The sequence below is a fragment of the Fusarium sambucinum genome, chromosome IV, assembly GCF_050947815.1.
Source record: "Fusarium sambucinum isolate potato_lamoka chromosome IV, whole genome shotgun sequence".
NCBI classification, from domain to species: Eukaryota; Fungi; Ascomycota; class Sordariomycetes; order Hypocreales; family Nectriaceae; genus Fusarium; species Fusarium sambucinum.
The window spans coordinates 47501-66752 of NC_139291.1; the positions used below are offsets into that span (position 1 = coordinate 47501).

The 19252-nt window shown below is 48.0% G+C and overlaps 6 protein-coding genes across 6 annotated transcripts in view; 1 reads left to right on the forward strand and 5 right to left on the reverse strand.

Annotated features, from left to right (window-relative positions):
- Window positions 1-2243, reverse strand: part of FSST1_000001 (uncharacterized protein) — a gene marked incomplete at both ends in the record, with an annotated part of 2590 nt that extends 347 nt beyond the window's left edge. Inside the window, 3 exons of the mRNA XM_083223904.1 lie at window positions 1-1515; window positions 1564-1770; window positions 1825-2243. The exon at window positions 1-1515 is cut by the window's left edge and continues 155 nt beyond it. Of these exons, the coding sequence (XP_083090183.1) occupies window positions 1-1515; window positions 1564-1770; window positions 1825-2243 (2141 nt within the window). The remainder of the gene's footprint in view (window positions 1516-1563; window positions 1771-1824) is intronic.
- A 367-nt stretch (window positions 2244-2610) lies between these two features.
- FSST1_000002 (uncharacterized protein) lies at window positions 2611-3758 on the reverse strand (the record flags this gene model as incomplete). Its single annotated transcript, XM_083227953.1, has 3 exons — window positions 2611-2986; window positions 3039-3160; window positions 3711-3758. The coding sequence occupies 3 exons, from the start codon at window positions 3756-3758 to the stop codon at window positions 2611-2613; spliced, it is 546 nt and encodes a 181-aa protein (XP_083090184.1).
- A 456-nt stretch (window positions 3759-4214) lies between these two features.
- Window positions 4215-5847, reverse strand: FSST1_000003 (uncharacterized protein; the record flags this gene model as incomplete). Its single annotated transcript, XM_083229048.1, has 3 exons — window positions 4215-4497; window positions 4544-4803; window positions 4846-5847. The coding sequence occupies 3 exons, from the start codon at window positions 5845-5847 to the stop codon at window positions 4215-4217; spliced, it is 1545 nt and encodes a 514-aa protein (XP_083090185.1).
- Window positions 5848-6300: 453 nt separating this feature from the next.
- On the reverse strand, window positions 6301-7522 carry FSST1_000004 (uncharacterized protein; the record flags this gene model as incomplete). Its single annotated transcript, XM_083230143.1, has 2 exons — window positions 6301-7395; window positions 7442-7522. 2 exons carry the CDS (start codon window positions 7520-7522, stop codon window positions 6301-6303), a joined length of 1176 nt encoding a protein of 391 aa, XP_083090186.1.
- Window positions 7523-8429: 907 nt separating this feature from the next.
- FSST1_000005 (uncharacterized protein) lies at window positions 8430-9301 on the reverse strand (the record flags this gene model as incomplete). The annotated part of the gene is made up of 3 exons (XM_083231242.1): window positions 8430-8487; window positions 8539-8991; window positions 9042-9301. 3 exons carry the CDS (start codon window positions 9299-9301, stop codon window positions 8430-8432), a joined length of 771 nt encoding a protein of 256 aa, XP_083090187.1.
- Window positions 9302-16030: 6729 nt separating this feature from the next.
- On the forward strand, window positions 16031-17633 carry FSST1_000006 (uncharacterized protein; the record flags this gene model as incomplete). The annotated part of the gene is made up of 2 exons (XM_083232342.1): window positions 16031-17164; window positions 17427-17633. The coding sequence occupies 2 exons, from the start codon at window positions 16031-16033 to the stop codon at window positions 17631-17633; spliced, it is 1341 nt and encodes a 446-aa protein (XP_083090188.1).
- Window positions 17634-19252: the final 1619 nt, after the last annotated feature.

Consider the following 19252-nt stretch of genomic DNA (forward strand, 5'->3'; position numbering starts at 1 on the left):
AGCTTTGCCTTACGAATTTCCATCACTTTCATTACCAGCATCTTCGCCTCGTCCAAGCGGCCTTGATACCCAATGTGTGTTGCAAAGTTGGCCATACTGACCAGCGTTTTAGGATGATCAAACCCAAAGTTCGTCCTAAAAGCTTCCATTACTTCTACTTCCAGCTGCTCTGCCTCTTCCCATCGGCCTTGATTACTGTATGTCGATGCAAGATGAAATACACTAGTCAGTGTGTTAGGATCATCGGGCCCCAGGATATTAGTTCTTGTCTGAACTGCCGTCCTTGCTAGCATCTCCGATCGTGAGTATTCGCCGATCTTCCGCATATAACGAGATACCTTTATCAGTATCTCAGTCCAATTCACAACAACCCTTTCTTCTCTTGGCTTTGTCTTCAGCAAAGACTCAATGTGAGGAAGAAGGCTTTGACAAATCTCCCATGTCTCGAAATCGCCAGAGGGAAAATACTCTGCTGCTAGCTTTGTGAACAACTGACTCCATCTTGTTGGGTCCCCAAATTCCGAGATCCACGAGCGGGTGCATAACTGGACCAACGGATGCATTTCGTAGAGCCCGGCTGCTGTAATTGTCACAAGACAGTAGCCTCGCAGTACATCCATATCGTTTTCGAAACTTATGCGTTCGCTTTCACAACCGCTTTCGCTTCCATTGCTGATGTTGGTTTCATCATCTTCGTCATCCGGCCTGGTTTCGTTGTCATCGTAGCCATGAAGCATAAACTCAGGTATATTCTGAGCTTGAAATTGGCTCATCAGCGATAGTAGACTAGCAGCCCGCGGTTGATCTCGCTTGATCTGCTCTAACGTCACCTGCCACGTCAGCACGACAGAGTTGGAAACCCCGTCTTGCCGACTAAGATCCCCTTTGTCACTGCGAAGAAGGCTATCCTTTCGCTTCTCACTTCTGCAAATTTCATCCAGATATGACGTGACAGTCACTTGTGGGCTTCGTCGATTAATGTATGCGGCTGCTTGATTTATCGCCAGTGGGATGTGATTAAGTGTGCGGACGAGATCCACTGCGGTAGATTCGTCTGCCTTGTCTTCCAATGTCCTCTGCAAAAGTTCCGAAGCTTGTTCCTCTCCCATGACGGGAATTCGCAGCGTAGCCCGGCTGCTCCCGACTAGCCTTTCCGCTACGTCAAGGCTGCGAGACGTCACAAGAATCTTGCCTTTCGTTGATTTGGGCAGATACGAGGCAAGCGGACCTTGTGAGGCATTTGCATCTGCTCTGCCGTGATTGAACAGGTTGATGTCATCAGCATTGTCAACGACCATCAGCCACGGACGGACATCATCCTTCTGTAACCAATCACGCACGAGCGCCAGCACATTGACCTCCGGCTCGTGACGACGAGGCAACATGAGAACATCTGCAAGAGTGCGATATGACTCATCGAAGGCTGCCTTGCTGCTGCTATGCACCCAGAATACACTTGTGCCAGTCTCCTTCATATAGACGTCGTGGGCGAAATGGATGGCCAGCTGCGATTTTCTATCATTCCGTTAGTACGAACTTGGAGAACTAGCAGGGCTACACTACCCAAAACCGCCCATTCCGACCAAAGCCATTCGCTGGCTAGGTTGGCGGTACTGATCTTGAATCCATGTCTCGATCTCAGGACGGTGGATAAAATTGAGGTTGGGGGTGAACGGCACCATAAGATGAGGTTTACTAGAAGTTAAGACGTCCTCGGTCCCTCTGAGCCAAAGTTGTTTGACCCCGTCATTTATGTCGACGAGTATGGCCCTAGTAGCATGTCAGCCTTTGGCAGTGAACGGAGAAATTTGTCTGTGTACATACGTCTGATCCACCTGGAGTCCGAGCAAGATTGTTCTTTCATGACGGCCAAGTTTGTCCAGAAGTTGGTTGACCTCTTTGTTGTTGAATGGCCATTTGAGTGCTCGCCCACCATAGCGCCGCATCGTGGTACGGAAGCCACTTGGGTCAAGCTTTTTCCCCAGTCGTTCAAGGTCGGTGATACAGCTGCGCAACGAACCGACAAGTTGTTGGGATGTCGGGAGAGACGGACTTCTGGTCCCTTCTACCAGATGCTTCGCAGCCCCTAGAGCAGTTGCAAGATGATCGACCTGATTGCGGACACGCTCGATATCTTCTCGGGCGCTACAGACATCTTTGCAATATTGGAAGCACAGCGTCGCGACTTTGGCGGAAAGGTCAATAACCGTGATGATATTAGCGGCAGCTCCGAGTCCTTCCATAGTCCTTCCGGTTCACATCAAACCATAGATACAGTGGAATGAAGAGGACAAGATGAAATACCCCTCATTGTTGTGAGGCCGCCGTCAGCATGGGAGGAGGGCGCAGCTGAGCATTCGTTGATAGTGATTGGTGGGCAAGGATGGCGGTCGAGTGAGGCTGTTCCTTCAATAGAAAGCTGATGATTGTCATGCAAGTTGGCTCAAGTCTAGCACACTAGCCAATTGGCTGCATAATGGATGCATGCCTTTTATGCTTGTATGAGCTGCACCACGCTGCACTTGGACGAATGGCTGTGCATTGTCTTGAGCCACGTTTGCCACATCCTGATTCGTGATCAATCACTTCATGAAAGATTTCAACCTCAGATCAAATATATAGCTCATGATCCCACTCTTCGAATTTCTTCGTATAACAAATCCACGCCTTTTCCGGAAGCTGCTGTGCCTTTAGCCACATATCCTGAAGACTCACTCCCTCCCAGCGAGCAGCATAGAACCATGAGTTGACCGACCAGATAGCCACCTTGACACGCCCTTGGTATTTCTTCCCGTTGAATACAGTTTCTTCTTCCGAGTCCCAGTCTGCATCATATGCCCAAACCCAGTAAGGATCAAGAAGCTCATCTTCTGGACGCTGGAGATTTTCCTCGGAAGTTAATTCAATCGGAATTACAATAAAAGTATTCCGCAGAATTCCAGCAGGTAAGAGACTATCATTCTCCTCCCTGTATTCTCTGAAGTGTCTGCTGCGTAATTAGTATATGCGTTCTTTGCCAAAGGCATATATTAACTTACTTTCTCAAGTCGTCATCTTCTGCCATGCTCTCGTCGGGATAAAACGTAGGCCACTTCTCAGTTTCCAGTCGACGCAACACCATCGAGTTGCCAGGGCCTTGGCAATGCTGTGCCTGGTTACTCTGTCTTGCAGATCGTGACAGTTAATGCCACTCCAGACTGAGTGCCAGTTATGGCCATCTTTCTGTTCGACCTCTCTGGATCGGTAATATGTAAATCAAAACTGTTCATGAGCCTCAAGGATCTTCTGTATCCAAGCTGGCGGCGACGGCGATACCCACTTCCAGATTCGTTCCAGGGTCTTCTGGTATCCCTGCGGTGCCAAAATTAGTTTCCTTATTTCCTCATCTTGGCTAAATTGTAAGATGGGTTCCATGGATTGCCTGTATCCTGATCCACCTGTGCTTGTGCCTCATCTGAAAAACGTTCAATAGCAGGAATCATCCATCTAGCATTCCTCCGAGCTTTCCTAAGTGCATTATACCGCACAAGCTCTCTGGCTCGTGCAGCAGGGGTTTGTAGCTCTTCTTCTCGAATGCGTTCTTCGTAGATTTCCTATAGTGTAGCACTCCCTCCTTCGACATCAACATAATATACGTCGCAATAGACTAGCTTCCAGGCATCTAAGCGAAAAGGCTGAGGGTGTCGATCGAAATTTGCGATACAATAAACCAGGATATCACCTGTTCTTGCGACGTCGTTAGTGACGCGTTCAACCATCCTGCCCTCGTCCCATCTGAAGGTGCTTCGACCAAGGAGTGCATATTTCAGCGGTTGACACGCTATAATCTCGGAGGGATCAGTCAAGGCCACTTGGACGAGGTCCCGGCCTGCAATGAGTTCCTTCAACTTTTGAGCCTCCTGCTCTCTTTCGACAACTTTCTTAACCCTGGTACATACCTCCGGGGGAAGGTGTTGAAGGCGTTGATCGCGCTCGGTTGAGTTGAGATGAATCAAGCTCCTACAGAGCTCCAGATTCGGGTCCATTGTAGTAGTGAACAGCGCTCAGCTGTGTTATGTCGGCAAGGATGAGGCTGGGTAAGTGAGTGAATTGCGAGAGACGAAGGGAATTAGATTAGTGGTACGTTTTAGTTTATTTCCATGAGAACCCCACTATGTGGATAAGTCTGGTGGTGTGTACATTGGGTGTTACTGCATAACTAAATACCAAACTACTCACACTCCAGAATAAGCAAGCTCGGCTACCTTTCTTGCAGCAACATCACGTCCCTTTTCTGTTGCTTGCATTTTATCCCCCACCTCTCTGGCCTTCTCACGCATACTGACACTAGCTTCTCCACCGTCAAGAACCTTCAAAAAGGCGTGGGTAAGTCCTTCAACTGTCCATTTTGGGCTTGTAGCAGGGCATGCCCAAACACCAATACCAATAGTTTCAACGAGTGCTGCATAACTATAGAGATCAGCCCACAATGGCAGAATGACGTGAGGAACTCCAGCACTGCAGTTGTTAGCCTTGCTTGTCCACGAGTGTGCGATTTACTTACTAGACAGCTTCGTTGTAACAGTTGGCTCCTCCATGATGAATTGACGCAACGATGAGACCCGACTCAAGTAATGAAGTTGGATCAACTGTGAGCCATCTCTCCAACTTGAGACGACCGCTCTCAAGATGTTGCTTGACTGGGAGAAAAACGTCATCCGAGTAGGTACCGACCTTGTTGAACTTCCAAAGGACTTGAATGTCAACCTTATCGAGGACGTTGGCGATGGCTTGTGTCATGATGGACGCTTGAGACTCGGAATACTATTTTGTCAGCGATGAACATAAATTGGACGAAATACATACGCTGACTGTGCTACCGAGGTTGATCAAGACTGTTGGTGTCTTCTTCAACCAGTCAACAAGGACAGGATCCTGCTCAACAGCTGGAGCAACAGAAAGAACAATCGGGTTTGTGGTGGTGACGTTCGACGGAATGTAATCTACTGGAATGGAAGCTCCGTCGGCTGTGACGGTAATCCACGGCACATCATCTCGATACATGCCAAAGAAGTTGAGAGGATCTTTGAGTCCTCTCTCGCGGAGTGCCTTTCGTTTGGCAGCGAGGTCGGGCATTCTCAAAACACTGTAGATGAACCGGATGTTGAGGTAAATGTTCTCGGGAATCTTGTTCCATGGCACTGGAAATGGAAACCCCGAACTCATCGATGGATATTTCCAAAACATGCTTCCATACGGCTGCTCTCCAAGAAAGTTATCAATGGCTTGGTTAGGCGTGATGAAAGCATGCTGTCGGTTCTTGTCTCTTGTTGCATCAAGTCCTGGTCGGAAAAGCGTATCAATCACGACCACGGCAGGATCAATCTCATCAATGAGAGAAACGACCTCCTCGTAGATGGAAAAGTGGTCATCGGCAGACCATGGTGATATCCAGAGCTGAATGTCTCTGCACAGATGAGAGATACCAGCGGGACCTGGAGGATGAGGAATATCGTCGAGACTCCTTCCTGCTTTAGTAATCACGTCTGCGTATGAAGGGCTTTGAAGTTGATGAAACACGATGTCGCGAGCTGAAGGTGTCTTTCGATGAGCGAATTTGGAGACTCTTTCAAGTTTGTTCTTGAGCTTGGGAAATGAGGCGAAATGGATGTCGATGTCAGGATAGTTCTCCAGCATAGCTGAAGCTGTTGCGACAAGCACATTTGATACGCCGTGTTCTTGATTGACCAAGAACAATGCCGTTCCGTTCTTCCCTTTCACGTATGGTGGATGTTCATCCTTTTGCTGAGGGAATAACAACGCCAAAAGTGCAACGAGCACTGTCCCGATAAACAAACGTCGATACATATTGCCCCAGTCTGGTGTATTACAAAATGGTTAGCTTCAACTTCAGGATGCAAAGAGAAACATCAACGTAGAGTCTGGTCTAAGCAGCATAAACTGGCCTAACCCTTTCGTCTCTTATGCAGCGGTCAATCTTTTTGGTGCCTGAGCGGGAAGATCTGCACTTTTTGTATTCTGCACTAGTCAGGGGTACATGGCCATAGCGAATACGAGTGGATATGCACTACGATAAAGCGTCAGCCCTAAAAATGGCACTTGCAAGGTATGACAAGGATTGTTGTTGATTAATTGTCGAATCAATTGTCAGTAGGTGGACACTCGTGGAGACATGGCAACATTGAATGCTGCTGTACTCTGTTGAAGAATAGCATGTCGTTGATTGCTTCAGTGACAATGGGGTAAAGAGTAAAATTATCGCATGTAATTAATCCAAACGGGTATCTATTATTATTAGCGTCATTGTCTCGCATCTAAATGACGCAAGCTCTCTTCATCAATTCTCCAAACTCCTCTTGTCTCTTCATCGTAAAGCTGCCACTTTGTTCCTTTTGATAACCGATGAAAGACATCATGCTCATCTCCTGGAACACTGTTGAACAAGGCTGGCTGCCATGTCTTTCCTGAAATCTTCTCTTCTTTCCTCTTTTGTCGTTGAGCTTCCTCTACTGTATGCTTCGCTGCTGATGCATCTCTATAGTTTCCTTGCTGCAGAGCTGAAATGACATCGCCCCATGCTCGTCTTGATTCTCGTGGATCTTGTTTTTCGACCGGGTTGATATCCATGAATGACTTTTCTGGTTCAACAGTGTATGTTTCCACCTGGCCATTGGCGTCTGTGATCTTCCAACCCTCGCTCCAGACTCCAGAAACCTTGTAGCAAATTTTCTTTGGTTGATCTTTGTGGTAGATTCTCGCTTCGAAGGAATTCCTCTTTCCTCTAAAGAAGCCCGTTCCCGAGAAATCAATTTCCGAGACATACCCAGAACTTGAGTTAATAGTGTATGTGCCGATGATCTCTGGGTAAAGACATGCAGACATGAATCCTCGTACAGTTACATCGGTAAGTGGGACAAGATAATCCTCGTCGAACTTGTCCAGGTGTATCACCGCATGACCCATCTGACGAATGTTGATGTTTCCATTGAACGTCATTTCGACTCGTCCGTATCCATCGGCTCTGATACCGTCACTGGCAATATGCATGGCGGTGATTGGTGGATGATGGCTGACTTGCTCGACGACCAATCTTGTGTTGCTGTCTCCTTCACTCCATGATGAAAGGAACAATTCGCCGAGAAATGCGTTGAGAGGCTTCTTGATGCTAACGTTGGGCGCACCAGCCACATACAATTGACTCCGAAGGCCTGCAAGGAATAATTGTAGAACTGACAAACTTCGCTTTGCTGGATCAAGTTCATTGGTCGGAGCTGTAAAAAGACATGGTCGTTGAGCCCAGCTTCCTGGATTCTCGACGACTGAAGATGGAGCAAGAAAGAATGGAGGAGCCGTAACATTTGCAAGATCCAAGTCTCCTTTCAATGAGGACAGGAACTGTGTTTGTTAGTGGTGTATACTTTGTCGCAGATAAGGTACGTACCTTGGCAAGATCAACAAAGCGTCTACCAATTGAGGTAGAGTCATCGTGAATAGTTCTTTGAGTTTTTGGGATAGGTGCCATCTTTGGAGTTTGTTTGTTTGTTTCAATGAATACATGTTGACTCTTTATATACTGAACTTGCGTTCTCAAACTCGCGTCTCATCACATGCTTCAATTGCGTTTCGGATGCATAGCCCCATCTCGCTTGGAGTATCAGAAACGCTGAGTGGAGTAATCATGGATGACAGAATTAACAGCTCGGTTGATCGAGTATAAACCCTGCAGATTGTCTGTCCCTTTTTGTTTGTCAAAGCTTACAGTAACCTTCTGTCAGCCAATAGTGTTTCCGTTGCGACGTCGACTAACCCGACAGCGAATAGAGTCGGAAAGTTAGTTCACCCGAAAACGAACGGAAGAATTGAATGCCGTCGGATGCTCAACTACCGAGACTAGTGCGCGACTGTGCGTCATTGTCGAGGCTTGGATTGTCATCTAAAATAGTTAGCTCTGTCTTATCTCACAACTTGGACATCTACAGATAAGTCCAACATATCAAATATTACTGTTGATGACTTTCGCTCTCATTGCATCAATTAGGATTTGAGAAGACCCCCATCAAACTGTTGATGAATTTGAGCAGTTTGTCAATGCCTCGTCTGACAACTTGGACAATTGTAGACCAGGCCAGCAGGTGGAACAATTGCTGTGAGTGACTCTAACTAATGATCCAGTCATCCGGCATTGCAGCCAACCTCACCCATTTCGCATTTTCACATGTACGGGATGGAACGCCATCTCGGCCATCTTGAAGCTGCAATCACTTCCAAACTCCCTGATGAGACCACCGTACAATGTCACCTTGCATTAATGCCGACGTACTTGAGCTGGGCCAGGTGATAATCTCTGCCTAGCAATATTAGGCAACTGCATCGTAGGAACCAAACCGCTCGATTGTTCTCTTTGCTACTATAAACCCTAGGTCGCAATTCTAAGTTACAATCTCTGCATAAGCAAAGTACTCGTCGTCGAAAGTCCACTTGCTACCTCTAAGAACAAGTCAGTATAACATCATGAGGCAAAGTCATAGAATAACTTACACGGTTTTTGACCCGTTCTTTAGAAAGCAATTTGCGTTGTGATCATTGAAGTACCGAGCCATTCTCATTGAAAAGACGATGCTCTTACAATTCGTCTCGATTTTGTTACCCGAGCCCTTCTTATACATATTGGCACAAGCTTCCATACAGTCGCCAATAGTATAAGAGAAAATAGGGATGTCATAGATGTCACCTCCTTCCTTTGACTTTTGACCCTCTGGCGCGTCCACGCCACACCACCACCTGAATTCGTAACCCTTGTGCGACTTGTACTTTGTCTCGTTCCGCTTGTCGTCGGGGCACGTCAATCGCAGAGCTGTTACTTCAGAAGGAGGTTTCGGAACGTATGGGGCTGTATCGTTGTCGGATGTGTTGTTGCTCTGTGTTGGACATGATGTGGGCTCTACGTCGGCTGGAGATAATGCAGATGCGGTTTCTTCTTGACAATCGCTCCTAAATCATCAGGTCAATCACCGGTATCTACGCTCGAGTGCAAGACATACGACTTGTTAACCAAAGCAGCGCCAAGTCCTCCACCTACTCCAGCACCAACAATGACGGCTGTCAATAACGCGACAAGTCCAGCAAACGCCCACAGTCCTAGACCAAAGGGTGGTTTCTGTCCCTTTGAAGTCGGAGCTTCATATTCGGGAACGTGATTGTGGCCATTTTGACTGTAGGGAACAACCTCGGGGGCTTTGGCAGCTTGCTGAGCATGGGTATCAACCTGCAAGCCCTCGCTTTCAGGAGCTTGTTGCCTCATCGTGATTTCATACGTGAAGCTCAGAAGGTCGTCGCAAAACCGTGTAAGTTTAGGGAGACAACGAAGAGCAGAGAGGGACGGGAAATAGGAAACGGGACCAGCCGACCGACGACTTTAGAAGCGCAGACCCATGCCTTGATTATCTCTTGATGCATGTTGGTCCTGCATATGATCTTCCTCTTGGCTGAATGTCTACCCTGCTGGGATACATGGTCACCTCAATTTACATCTGAAGACAAGGTATCTACACATGAGGCTAATTACAATTGACAAATTAAGTACTCCAGGCCTCCTGTAATTTCCATGTGCTTACAAGTCTCTTGCAGCCAAGGTTGTATTGACAAAGAGATGGTGTTATGCCCGCAGGCTTGGCGAGTATTGAGTGACATAGTTGATCAGGATATATCAAAAAAAGGAATCACCGGTTACACGACACCTCGCTTGCTTTTGGACCCCACGACGGGAGATGCCAGCAAGTTTCAAAGCGGGGAAAGACGTATTTGGTTGTTATGCTTGTTTGTGTTATCATAAGATGTAATGCTGGAATGATGCGCCATTGAGCATTTAGTGTAAAGTCTTTACCCGACGTCATAGTCAATTGAACTGGATCACATGACCTCTCACATTCATCCTCATGTGATTCCAAGCAACGACAGTTCAAAAAACAATGTCCATACTCACAAATAAAGCAATAATAAAAAATCCAAAAATCCAAAAAGTAAGGTCTCGGAGGGAGTCGAACCCTCGCTGGCGGAATCAGAATCCGCAGTCATAACCGTTAGACCACGAAACCCCAAGTTTTTTACGGTTAGAACTGTCGGTCATAACCGTGATAATTAACCCGACACCAAACGGTTAGAACTAATCTTGGTCCCCAAGTTTTTTACTGGTTATGACTGTCGATCACAATTTCGACTATATCCTGTCACTCAAAGCCATGACTATTTAACCTGAATCGTGTAAATGTGGTCAAAGTTTAATTGCACCACACTGATGAAGCTTTTGACAACAACGATCCGAAGGAGATAACTTGTTTACCTGCCCATATTGGCTGAATTGAATGCACTCATCACTGGTCTTAACGCAATCAGGCTGGGTGGCTTGGGTGGCCTTCGGACTGAAAACACAGCAGGTTGTAGGGTAGGTTGAGCGACATTTTTTATTTGAACCAACTTTAATCACAATCATTGTCATGACATCGCATCATTCCGGTTCCTCGTGGGCTTTAGCAAGGTGTATCGCATGGTGTCATTTGATATGTACCTGACATGATCGTGTCACCGTCTCAAATAATCTCGTCTCAAAGCTTGGCTGTCAATGTCAAGGTGATGGTGGGGGACATATTTGAAAGTCGAGACGAGAGATGCGATGGGCTCATAACTGACAACATCAGAAGTGACGGAGGAGGATCACGTCATTCAAATGCAAGCTGTCATCGGGCAGCTGCTTGAGTATTATCTACGCGGATAGTAGTTGACGTCCTAGTTGCAAAGTCTTGCTGGGCAAACTTCTTTGCCAAATGTCAATCCATCTGCATGGTGACCAGGCCCCTCCGAGCAGACTTGATTGGAATAAAGACTACCTTGGAGGCGTCAATACATTCGAGCGACGAAATATTGTCGGTCGGGGTGGCTAGTTTATTGCATGGCCGAAAGTCCTATCAATCCTCCTGGCGGACAATTTATTGAATGCGATCTCCCAGATACTTGAGCCAAGTTCTGCGAGGCCAATTCACTACCCAGAGCCGTGTTTCCTCCAGCCAGGCCTCGTCTGGATCGCCCAGTCGTGACTCGTTCATCAAAGTCTTTTTTCACCTTTGATCTAGTCGCATGGATCTTTGGACTTGTCGATATACGTCTCATTTCATTGAGGCGCGCATTTCATCTCACGTTGGACTGCATTGACAATGGATGAATGATTTGACGAGAGAAGGAAGGCACTCTTTGCGTTAGCACCTACCAAATGTTAAATTGACCCAATGGAATAGCTCTTGCCAGTCGTGGATGTGGAATGGGCAAGTTAATCTCGAGGAAGGTGCTTACCCACCTGCCTACTATATACACTTCAACTTACCCCTCATCTCCCATCCGATTTCTCCTCTCTCATCAAACAAACAGTCCAACTGAGAACCGTTGTCTACCTCCATGTCAACAAAAGCCAGTGAGACGACGGTTCTCAGTTGACGGCCGCACAGGCGGACGACAACGGGTGAGTTTCCATTCTTCCATTCCCGACTGTGCTTGGGGTCCAGTTGGGGGGTCATCGGTGCCTCCCCCTTGATGAAAACATTGACTGACCAGCTTTTAGTTCTAGAAACCGTCCGCCTGTGCGAGCTGATGCGGAGTCGATCCCCCGCATAACAGAAAATACTGCAGAGTAAACACCTCCGCGCCAGTAAGTCTCATCTCCGCCTGCGTTACGTGGTTGTGCTGATTCCAGTGCAGTGCCGCGAAACCCTGCGAAGAAGAGACGGCCGCGCCGTTCGAAAAAGCCAGCCAAGAATACGCCCAAATCAACTGGCGATGCGGGTCTCACTACTTCTACCCCGCCCGCCTCAAGTCTTGTCGAAAGCAACCTACCTACCCCGGTAACGGACGGTCGAGTCGTTGTTCTTGTGTCAAGAAAAAAGATGAGTTTTTGTTTTTCGTTTCATTGAGTTTGGGGCTAATTTGGTTCAGAACACACCTCCATCGCTGGCTTAGACCAGATCATGTGTACACCAAGCTCTGATAGAACAACAACCGAAAAGCCTATGGTCTGACGAGCCTCTGTTTGTGCGGAGATTTTGGACATGCCTGCATGAGTCGTCTTGTGGGGAAAGCAGTGGGATCTATCAAGATGCGATTCGGGGTCACGAAGGCTGGAAGTCGTGGACTGCGGCCGGCCATCATCGTGTACAGTAGTCTTTGGCCGTGTGTGGATTCTTACAGTCTTGTACGTTATCTAATCCCAAGGGTTTGCCTCCAATAGGTATCCTGCGTGGGAAAGGCAATCAGAATTGATCAAGACGCATTTCAAGTGGCAATTCATGGGTTCGAGAGCAATGATGAGTCGTGCACCAAGTGCCAGTAGGCGTCCCTCCTTAAGGTGCATTTTGTTGACGAGGCGGCAGACAGGACACAAGTACATATCCAATCTTTTAGCTTGCAATTATTCTATCAAATTTATCTAATATTTTTATCCTCAAGATATCATCCCATTTGTTCAAGACTCCAAGCTTCTACCAATGGTGCGCCTCCTTTTTGACCATCTTCTTCCCCATCGCTGTCCCCAAGGAATAGCTTCCGAGGTCCACATATTTCTACAACAACGGCCAGCCGGCCATTCAAGCAAGTCCAACTAAGCTCCAGATAACTTACTTGCATGGACCTGGCATAGACCTGACAACGATCCGAATTGCCGTAGAGGACATGGCAATCCAGTCTAGAAGAGGGTTTCGTCATCGGCGAGTTCCTTTTAAGGTTGCGCAAACGGCTCAGGTTCCATACTTCGGGCTTGTAAGACACTGTACTTATGTTAACCCGGTGCGTACCAGCGAGATTCATTCCTTACTGCTGTCAAAGTCAAGATGCCAATGACTATACCGAGAACCGTTGTTTCGTCGAGATCTTGCTTTAGCTTGGCATAGGTTCTGTGGAAACTTTGGGATTGGACCTTCATCCCGTTTGTAGCATCAGAGGAGCGGGCGGAGCAGTTTCAGTTGGTGTTCCTTTTCGTACAGGATGGCAGGTAAATCTCGTTGCCGTCATCTGAGACGGTCTCACATTGGAGCTTGGCTAGGTACAGATCCCATTCGATGACGATTGAGGTGCTTGAAGGACGAGACAAGAGATTCGATAGTATGTTCAACTCTTTGCAGAGGTTTTCTGTTTCTTGTGGTTCTGGATACCTCCATCGTCGCTGTCGGATGATGATACGTCCTTATCCTTGACAGGGGCCCTTCTTTCAAGACACAGGACGAAAGAATCAAGGATGAAACTGGGGAAAGAGTACCTTGTTGCTAATAATCTGGTCCCAGTTAGGGTAGAAGCCAGCCATGATGTCCTTGCTGAGCCTTTTTGTGGCCATCCCTTTTCGCAACTTTTCGTACAGAATGCATCCACAAGTAAAAATTCAGGTCGACTGCTGGGCAGAGTAAAACAGCCAAAGATCTTGGACAATAATTCGTGACCGCATGAGGGGCAAAACGATAATTTGTTGCCCACATCAACGTGGTGTCTGCAACTGTCGTGTTTGGGTGAATCGAGACTACCTCTTACAGCTTTGGGGCAAGTGCGAAACGGGATCAAGTGACTCGTGATAGGAAGGTCTGAAGGTTGAAGTTGGCATGTTGGTCATGCAAGGAAGGTGTTGACAACTTTGGCAGGACCTTGCCCACCTGCCTGCCATACACATATCTCAACTTACCCCTCATCTCCCATTCAATTTCTCCTCCTTCATCAGCTCCTCTGGCACAATTGCATCCAGACAAACAGTCCAGCTGAGAACCGTTGTCTCCCTCCTCCATCTCAACATAAAGCCAGTGAGACAACGGTTCTCGGTTATCATTATCGACCCTAAAACAAAGGTGAGTTTCCGTTCCCCGTGCGTTTTTCTGGCTAACATGGATGGCTTAGACACCTGCTACCCCGCCGAAGCTCCCAGCAACTAAGGACGATACGTCGCCACATCCACGACGCCGGGGAAAGAAGAAATCAACTAAGTCGCCCAGCCCAAGGCGCCCGGTCAAGAAAGTGAACGCCCGCAGAGTCAAGTTTCTCCAAAATCAGCAGGTAAGTACCGGTTTTTCTTAGTGGGTTGGTGAAGCTGACTAGGTTGTTGCAGAAGGAAGTTGAGCACACCAAACTGGCACTCCGCCAAGAGTGCCAGAGCGACCCTGGGCTCTGCGACAGAATTATCGACAGTGAGCTTCGACAGAAAACGACCAGTGTGGACTTCTGCACCCTGTTGACTAAGACGCCTAACAAAACTAACGGGTACATCCAGATCAGCTATAAGGGTATGGATAAGTTTGCTTTACTGCATCAAATCCTGGCGCGGGCACGAGGGCTGGATGTGAAAAGCGAAGATGAGCAGATATCGCATTTGCGTAGGCACGGGTAGTGTTTAGTAAAGGAACACATTTGTGTGGAAAGCACCGTAGAAAATAACCACAGAAAGGGTTACGGACGGACTCAGCCTTGTTTTTGTTCGTTCAGCTGTAAGATGTGGCAGTATATTTGCGTGCACAAACCTATTGCATTGCAAAGCCTGTCTCGGAGTATAGATTGGAATTTGAGTCGTCGATTGCTGGGTACAAAGACTGGGAGCAGTGGGCAGAGAACGCGTTTCAACATGTGTACTAGATTTTCGAGGCGTTCTCTCCAGGCATTTGCCGAGCGACCGGCCAGCCTTCCACAGAATCCAACTGATGACTGAGCAGGCATCCTTGGTACAAGGTTAGTGAAGCCGTTCCATGATAATCAACTACTAGCTAACCGTTGTTGCAGAAGGATATCGAGTAGGCAAAATCTGAACCCTCGGCAAGAGTGCCGCCGCGACCCATCCTGCTAGAATTCTTGACCGACTAGGTACTAAGTAGGGCGGGCGCTGGGTTCCCCCCCGGTTTAGGACCAAGATGCCTCGATCTCGAAAACTTGGCGCATCGCGCTCGCTGAAAAAGAGTACCAAAAAAGAAAAGAAATCATCCAAGCTTACGTATTCTCAAAAGGTTCGCTGAGGGAATTCAGGTTTGGACGCTGGGCTAACGGAGTTGTGCAGACAGAAATTCAAGAGCGCCGCAGGCAGGAGGTAAGGCTTGCTTGCATGCGCAGTCCTGAACTTTGCAAATCAGGACTCGGGCTACATCCAGCTCAGTTACCAGGGGGCTAACCATTTCGCGCTACAACATGAAGTCATGGCTTGGCCGAGAGGTCTAGTGCGCACCATTCATCAACAGATTTCGCATCTATGCGGCAACTCTCGGTGTCTAGTCAGTGAGCATGTTTGTCTTGACAGTAACAGAGAGAATCAGCGTCGCAAGGGCTATGGGCTAACGCGACCGTGTTCCTGTACAGTAGAATGTCGGCAGTGGCAGCTTGTATGCGATCACGAGCCGCAGTGTGTTGGGATAACAGTATATCAGTGGAAGGCGGGCGGTGTTTGGACGGTTGAAGGTTACAAAGGTTGAGAGGCGTGTGATGAGTGGTACACCAGTCGGCAGTTCTGGGCTTTGGAGTATAAAGAATAAATGACCTATGTGCCTTGTCTAAACAGTATAAACCGACCTGTTACTTTCGTTCTTTGTGCCTTGAGCGAGTGATTAATGTTTTGATACCTTGAGGAGCGGTTATCGCTATCCTCTCCGTCGTCCGTCATTTAGGTCTTCCAGAACAGTCAGTGTATGTCTGAGCATCAACAATACTAGGGCAGAAACGTTCCTTTGAAACACAGGGTGAAGGGATTAATTGCAGAAAGAATATGTTATTGCCTGCCCACCTTGCGCATGCCAAATGGTAAATGGAGCCAAGTGACTCATGCCATGAAGAAGTTGACTGGGCAGTGTTATCGCATGAGAGAGAGGTGACACAAATACCCGGGACTCTGAACAACCATTTTCCGGGTTGCGCAGGTGCAAATTGCAGTAGCACTTCCCCAATAATTTTGGCACCCACCTGCCCTCCACCTACATCGATTTAACAATCCGCATCTTGCCGAATGATTGTTTCCTTGCTTCACCCAACAAGCAACATGGAAAACAACAGCAAAGACGACATCGGCAAGGCCAGGCTGCCTACGGAGGTCATTCTGCTGATCATCGAGAACTTGATTTCGGACACAACTCATCGTCGACCAATTCTTCCCGCCTCAGATGTCATCACAAAGACACTCCGCAACTTGACCTTGGTCTCCAAAGCGATTTACCCTACCGCATCGCGACTCCTTTGGCGAAATTGCCTCCGAATTCGATCGAAAGAGAGCTTGCGCCTTTTCCGTGATTTCATCTCGCGGGATAGTATCATCACCGGTTGGAGACCATGCGAAGCGTATGGCTCTACTAAGATGTTTCTTGCCCCCTTTGAGAGCCCCCTCGATGGAAACCCTGTGACAGACTTCAGCGACGAAGAAGAAGAAGAAGGCGAAGAAGTCACCAATCCCCCAGCAGACTCTACTCCCTCTTCGTATTACCCGGAGCTCAAGGATATGGATACAGCCAAGGCTGTAAACGAGGTTCTCGTCACATTGGCCCCAGTCCTCACAGCCATCATTGTAGACATGCCCCTTCGATCTCTCAGGCCCGAGGATGATGATACAGGTATCCGACCGCTGTTCAGAGAGGGCTTTGAAGCGCTAGTCAATGTTGAAGAGCTTGTCAGCATTAACGATGAGCTTTATCTGGATACCACCGAGGACAGCAGCGAGCCAGAGGTCTGGGCTCAATGGCCAAAACTCCAACGTTTGGCCCTCTACGGTGTCCTTGTACGCCCCAAGCTCTGGAGGGATATAATTTCATGCCCTCGATTGGAGATGGCTGTTCTTTCGCATCCAAGTTCTCCATATTGGGACATGTCGGCAGAGAACATAAAAGACCAATGCTCCAGAGCGTGGACCGAAGCGACCTTCCAAAAGACGATGAGCTTCGAGGACAGGGTACCATACCAAGGACGAAAGGTCATCATAGCGATGTGTGATTGGGAGGCCTTCCTTCCCCGTTTCCGCCACTTCACTGACAGCTGGGAAAAGTTGGACCCCGACGACCGCATCTGGATCATGACTGTACCAGTTGAACAGGCTGGCGCGGGAAGCCACTTCCACCACCAGAGTATGCACTTACCCCGTGTTTGGACTATGGATCGTGCTCTAAGGGGCTCCCTATGGGATGATGTATTCACAGAACGCTGCGATTCATTTTTGACAGCCTCTCGGAATACATGAGATATGTGCTCAATTTTTTATACCGTCTAAAAGCGGTGGCATCACGGTTGATGACGATCAAAACAAAAGAAAGCTTATTTTACAAATTGAGAGAATAGTATATATTAATTCCTGTCTACAAGGAAGTTTGACTCGCTTCTGTACTGTGGCTATACCTTCTGATCATGTAGCTCAGATAGCGTCATGTGACTTGAGCAGGTATCTTTCCAAGTTCGACGTATTCACTGATGGTTGGAAAAGGTTGGGCTCCGACGATCGTGAAATGGTAACAACTGTACCTCTCGATCAGCCTTGCAGTCCCGCATTAACATGTCTCGATTGTTTTGAACTGGACATGCACAAACCCTGGATCCGAGATCATGCTTTCAAGGGCTCGTTATGGGATGACATACATACGGAACGAGAGAGCCGAATTTGAAATGAAGCGCACACTTCTTTTTACACCTAGCAGCGAATTGAGACGCACCTCGACAGTCAAAGATACAGATATGCGACTGGGTCAGGAGTCCATTGTGCCGGGCGGAGACCGGCCATATCAAGTAGCAACCAATGAGTCGGGAGGAAGACTGGGTGGGAGAGGGCGGCAATAGCTGCTCAATGTACCAGAAAGATCGTGTGTTTGAGGCATACGAGACGAAAGCAATAGGTCAGCATATGCTCTTTAAATGATTGTCTTGGATTATTCATGTTTTGCGCTACCCACTCGTCGCCACCTCAATGCATCTTAATAAATCCTACCAGCTCTCCTCATACAATACCTCTTGGGCCCATGCCTCCCAGCTCTGATAGCCACTGATGGGAACTTGAAACGAGGCTCGGTGAATCTCAACTCCCTTTCCCACGAACGGCGGCTGGTGCGGACAGGTGTACTGCCACTTGGTCTACATGCTGTCCCAGAAGCATGGAGTCTTCAGTCTGTATCCCTTATGGGCGCTGTTCTCTACAGTCGTTTCTAAGCATGTATATTCTGATTCTAAACGTGCTGGGTTTCCACGGAGATGTGAAATTTGTTGATCGCCGTTCAGTACAATGCCGCCCAACCGGACTAGTAATTCATGCATGACGAACTTATCAAGACCGTCGTAACTGAGCTGTATGTAGCCCCCTGATTTGTTCGGCACTCTTTTTGAGAGACAGCGGAATCCGACCGTCGTGGTGGGTAGTGTTCTCTCTCTAGACATAATCTCTTCGCATAATGGAGGGTCTAGACCATGCCCGCGAGTTCAACTTGCCCACTTGTTCCACGGGTAAGAAGGACAAGGCTGAGTATTCGAAAAGTTACCGTGCTCATGTCCTTGGCCGCCGCAATCTCTTCGCTGTGCAGAATGGCCCTTGCCCCGTCGACTCTCGACGGTAGCGGTCCCGAAGGTCCTGCTTTCAGAGCTCAACTCTGTTCTGCAGCGATCGAGTCAGCTACCAAGCAGATCATCATGCAAGAGTTACCACTTGCCTGATTATATTTCAGGTACTTTTTGTGGCACGACTTTTTAGTCGATCTTATTATGTGGACGTGCGATAGAAGAAAGAGAAAACGCGGGGACGAGTGACCCTACCAAGTCAGTTCCAATCCCGCCACAGAGGACGGAAAACTTACTTGACGTTCTCTCTCGGAGAGGCACTGGTTAATGTAGAGCCTGTGGCCTCTCTGAACGCGTCGCCGTAACCGGCAGCAGCCTTCCCGACGCATTTCTGTTGGTGGTCGCAGATATACTGCCACTTGGGACATGCCTTCCTGCAAAAACACGGTTTCATCAGCCCGTAACCTTTTCTGCCGTTATTCTCGACGGTGCCCTCGATGCAGACATGTTCCTTAACTAAGCACTTTGTATTCCTGCACAGGTGCGAGATTTGCTCACTAGTAGATGACTTTCTTAAACCTTGAGCCCAGGCGAGAACCTCATGCTGAAGTGCGAATTTATTAACACCGCCGTAGCTTAGTTGAATATACCCACCGTTCTTGTTGCCTTTTTTCTTAGAGTTGATGCAGAACGCGTCAAGTTCCGTATTGAGCTTTAGTTCCCGTTTGATGATGTCGTT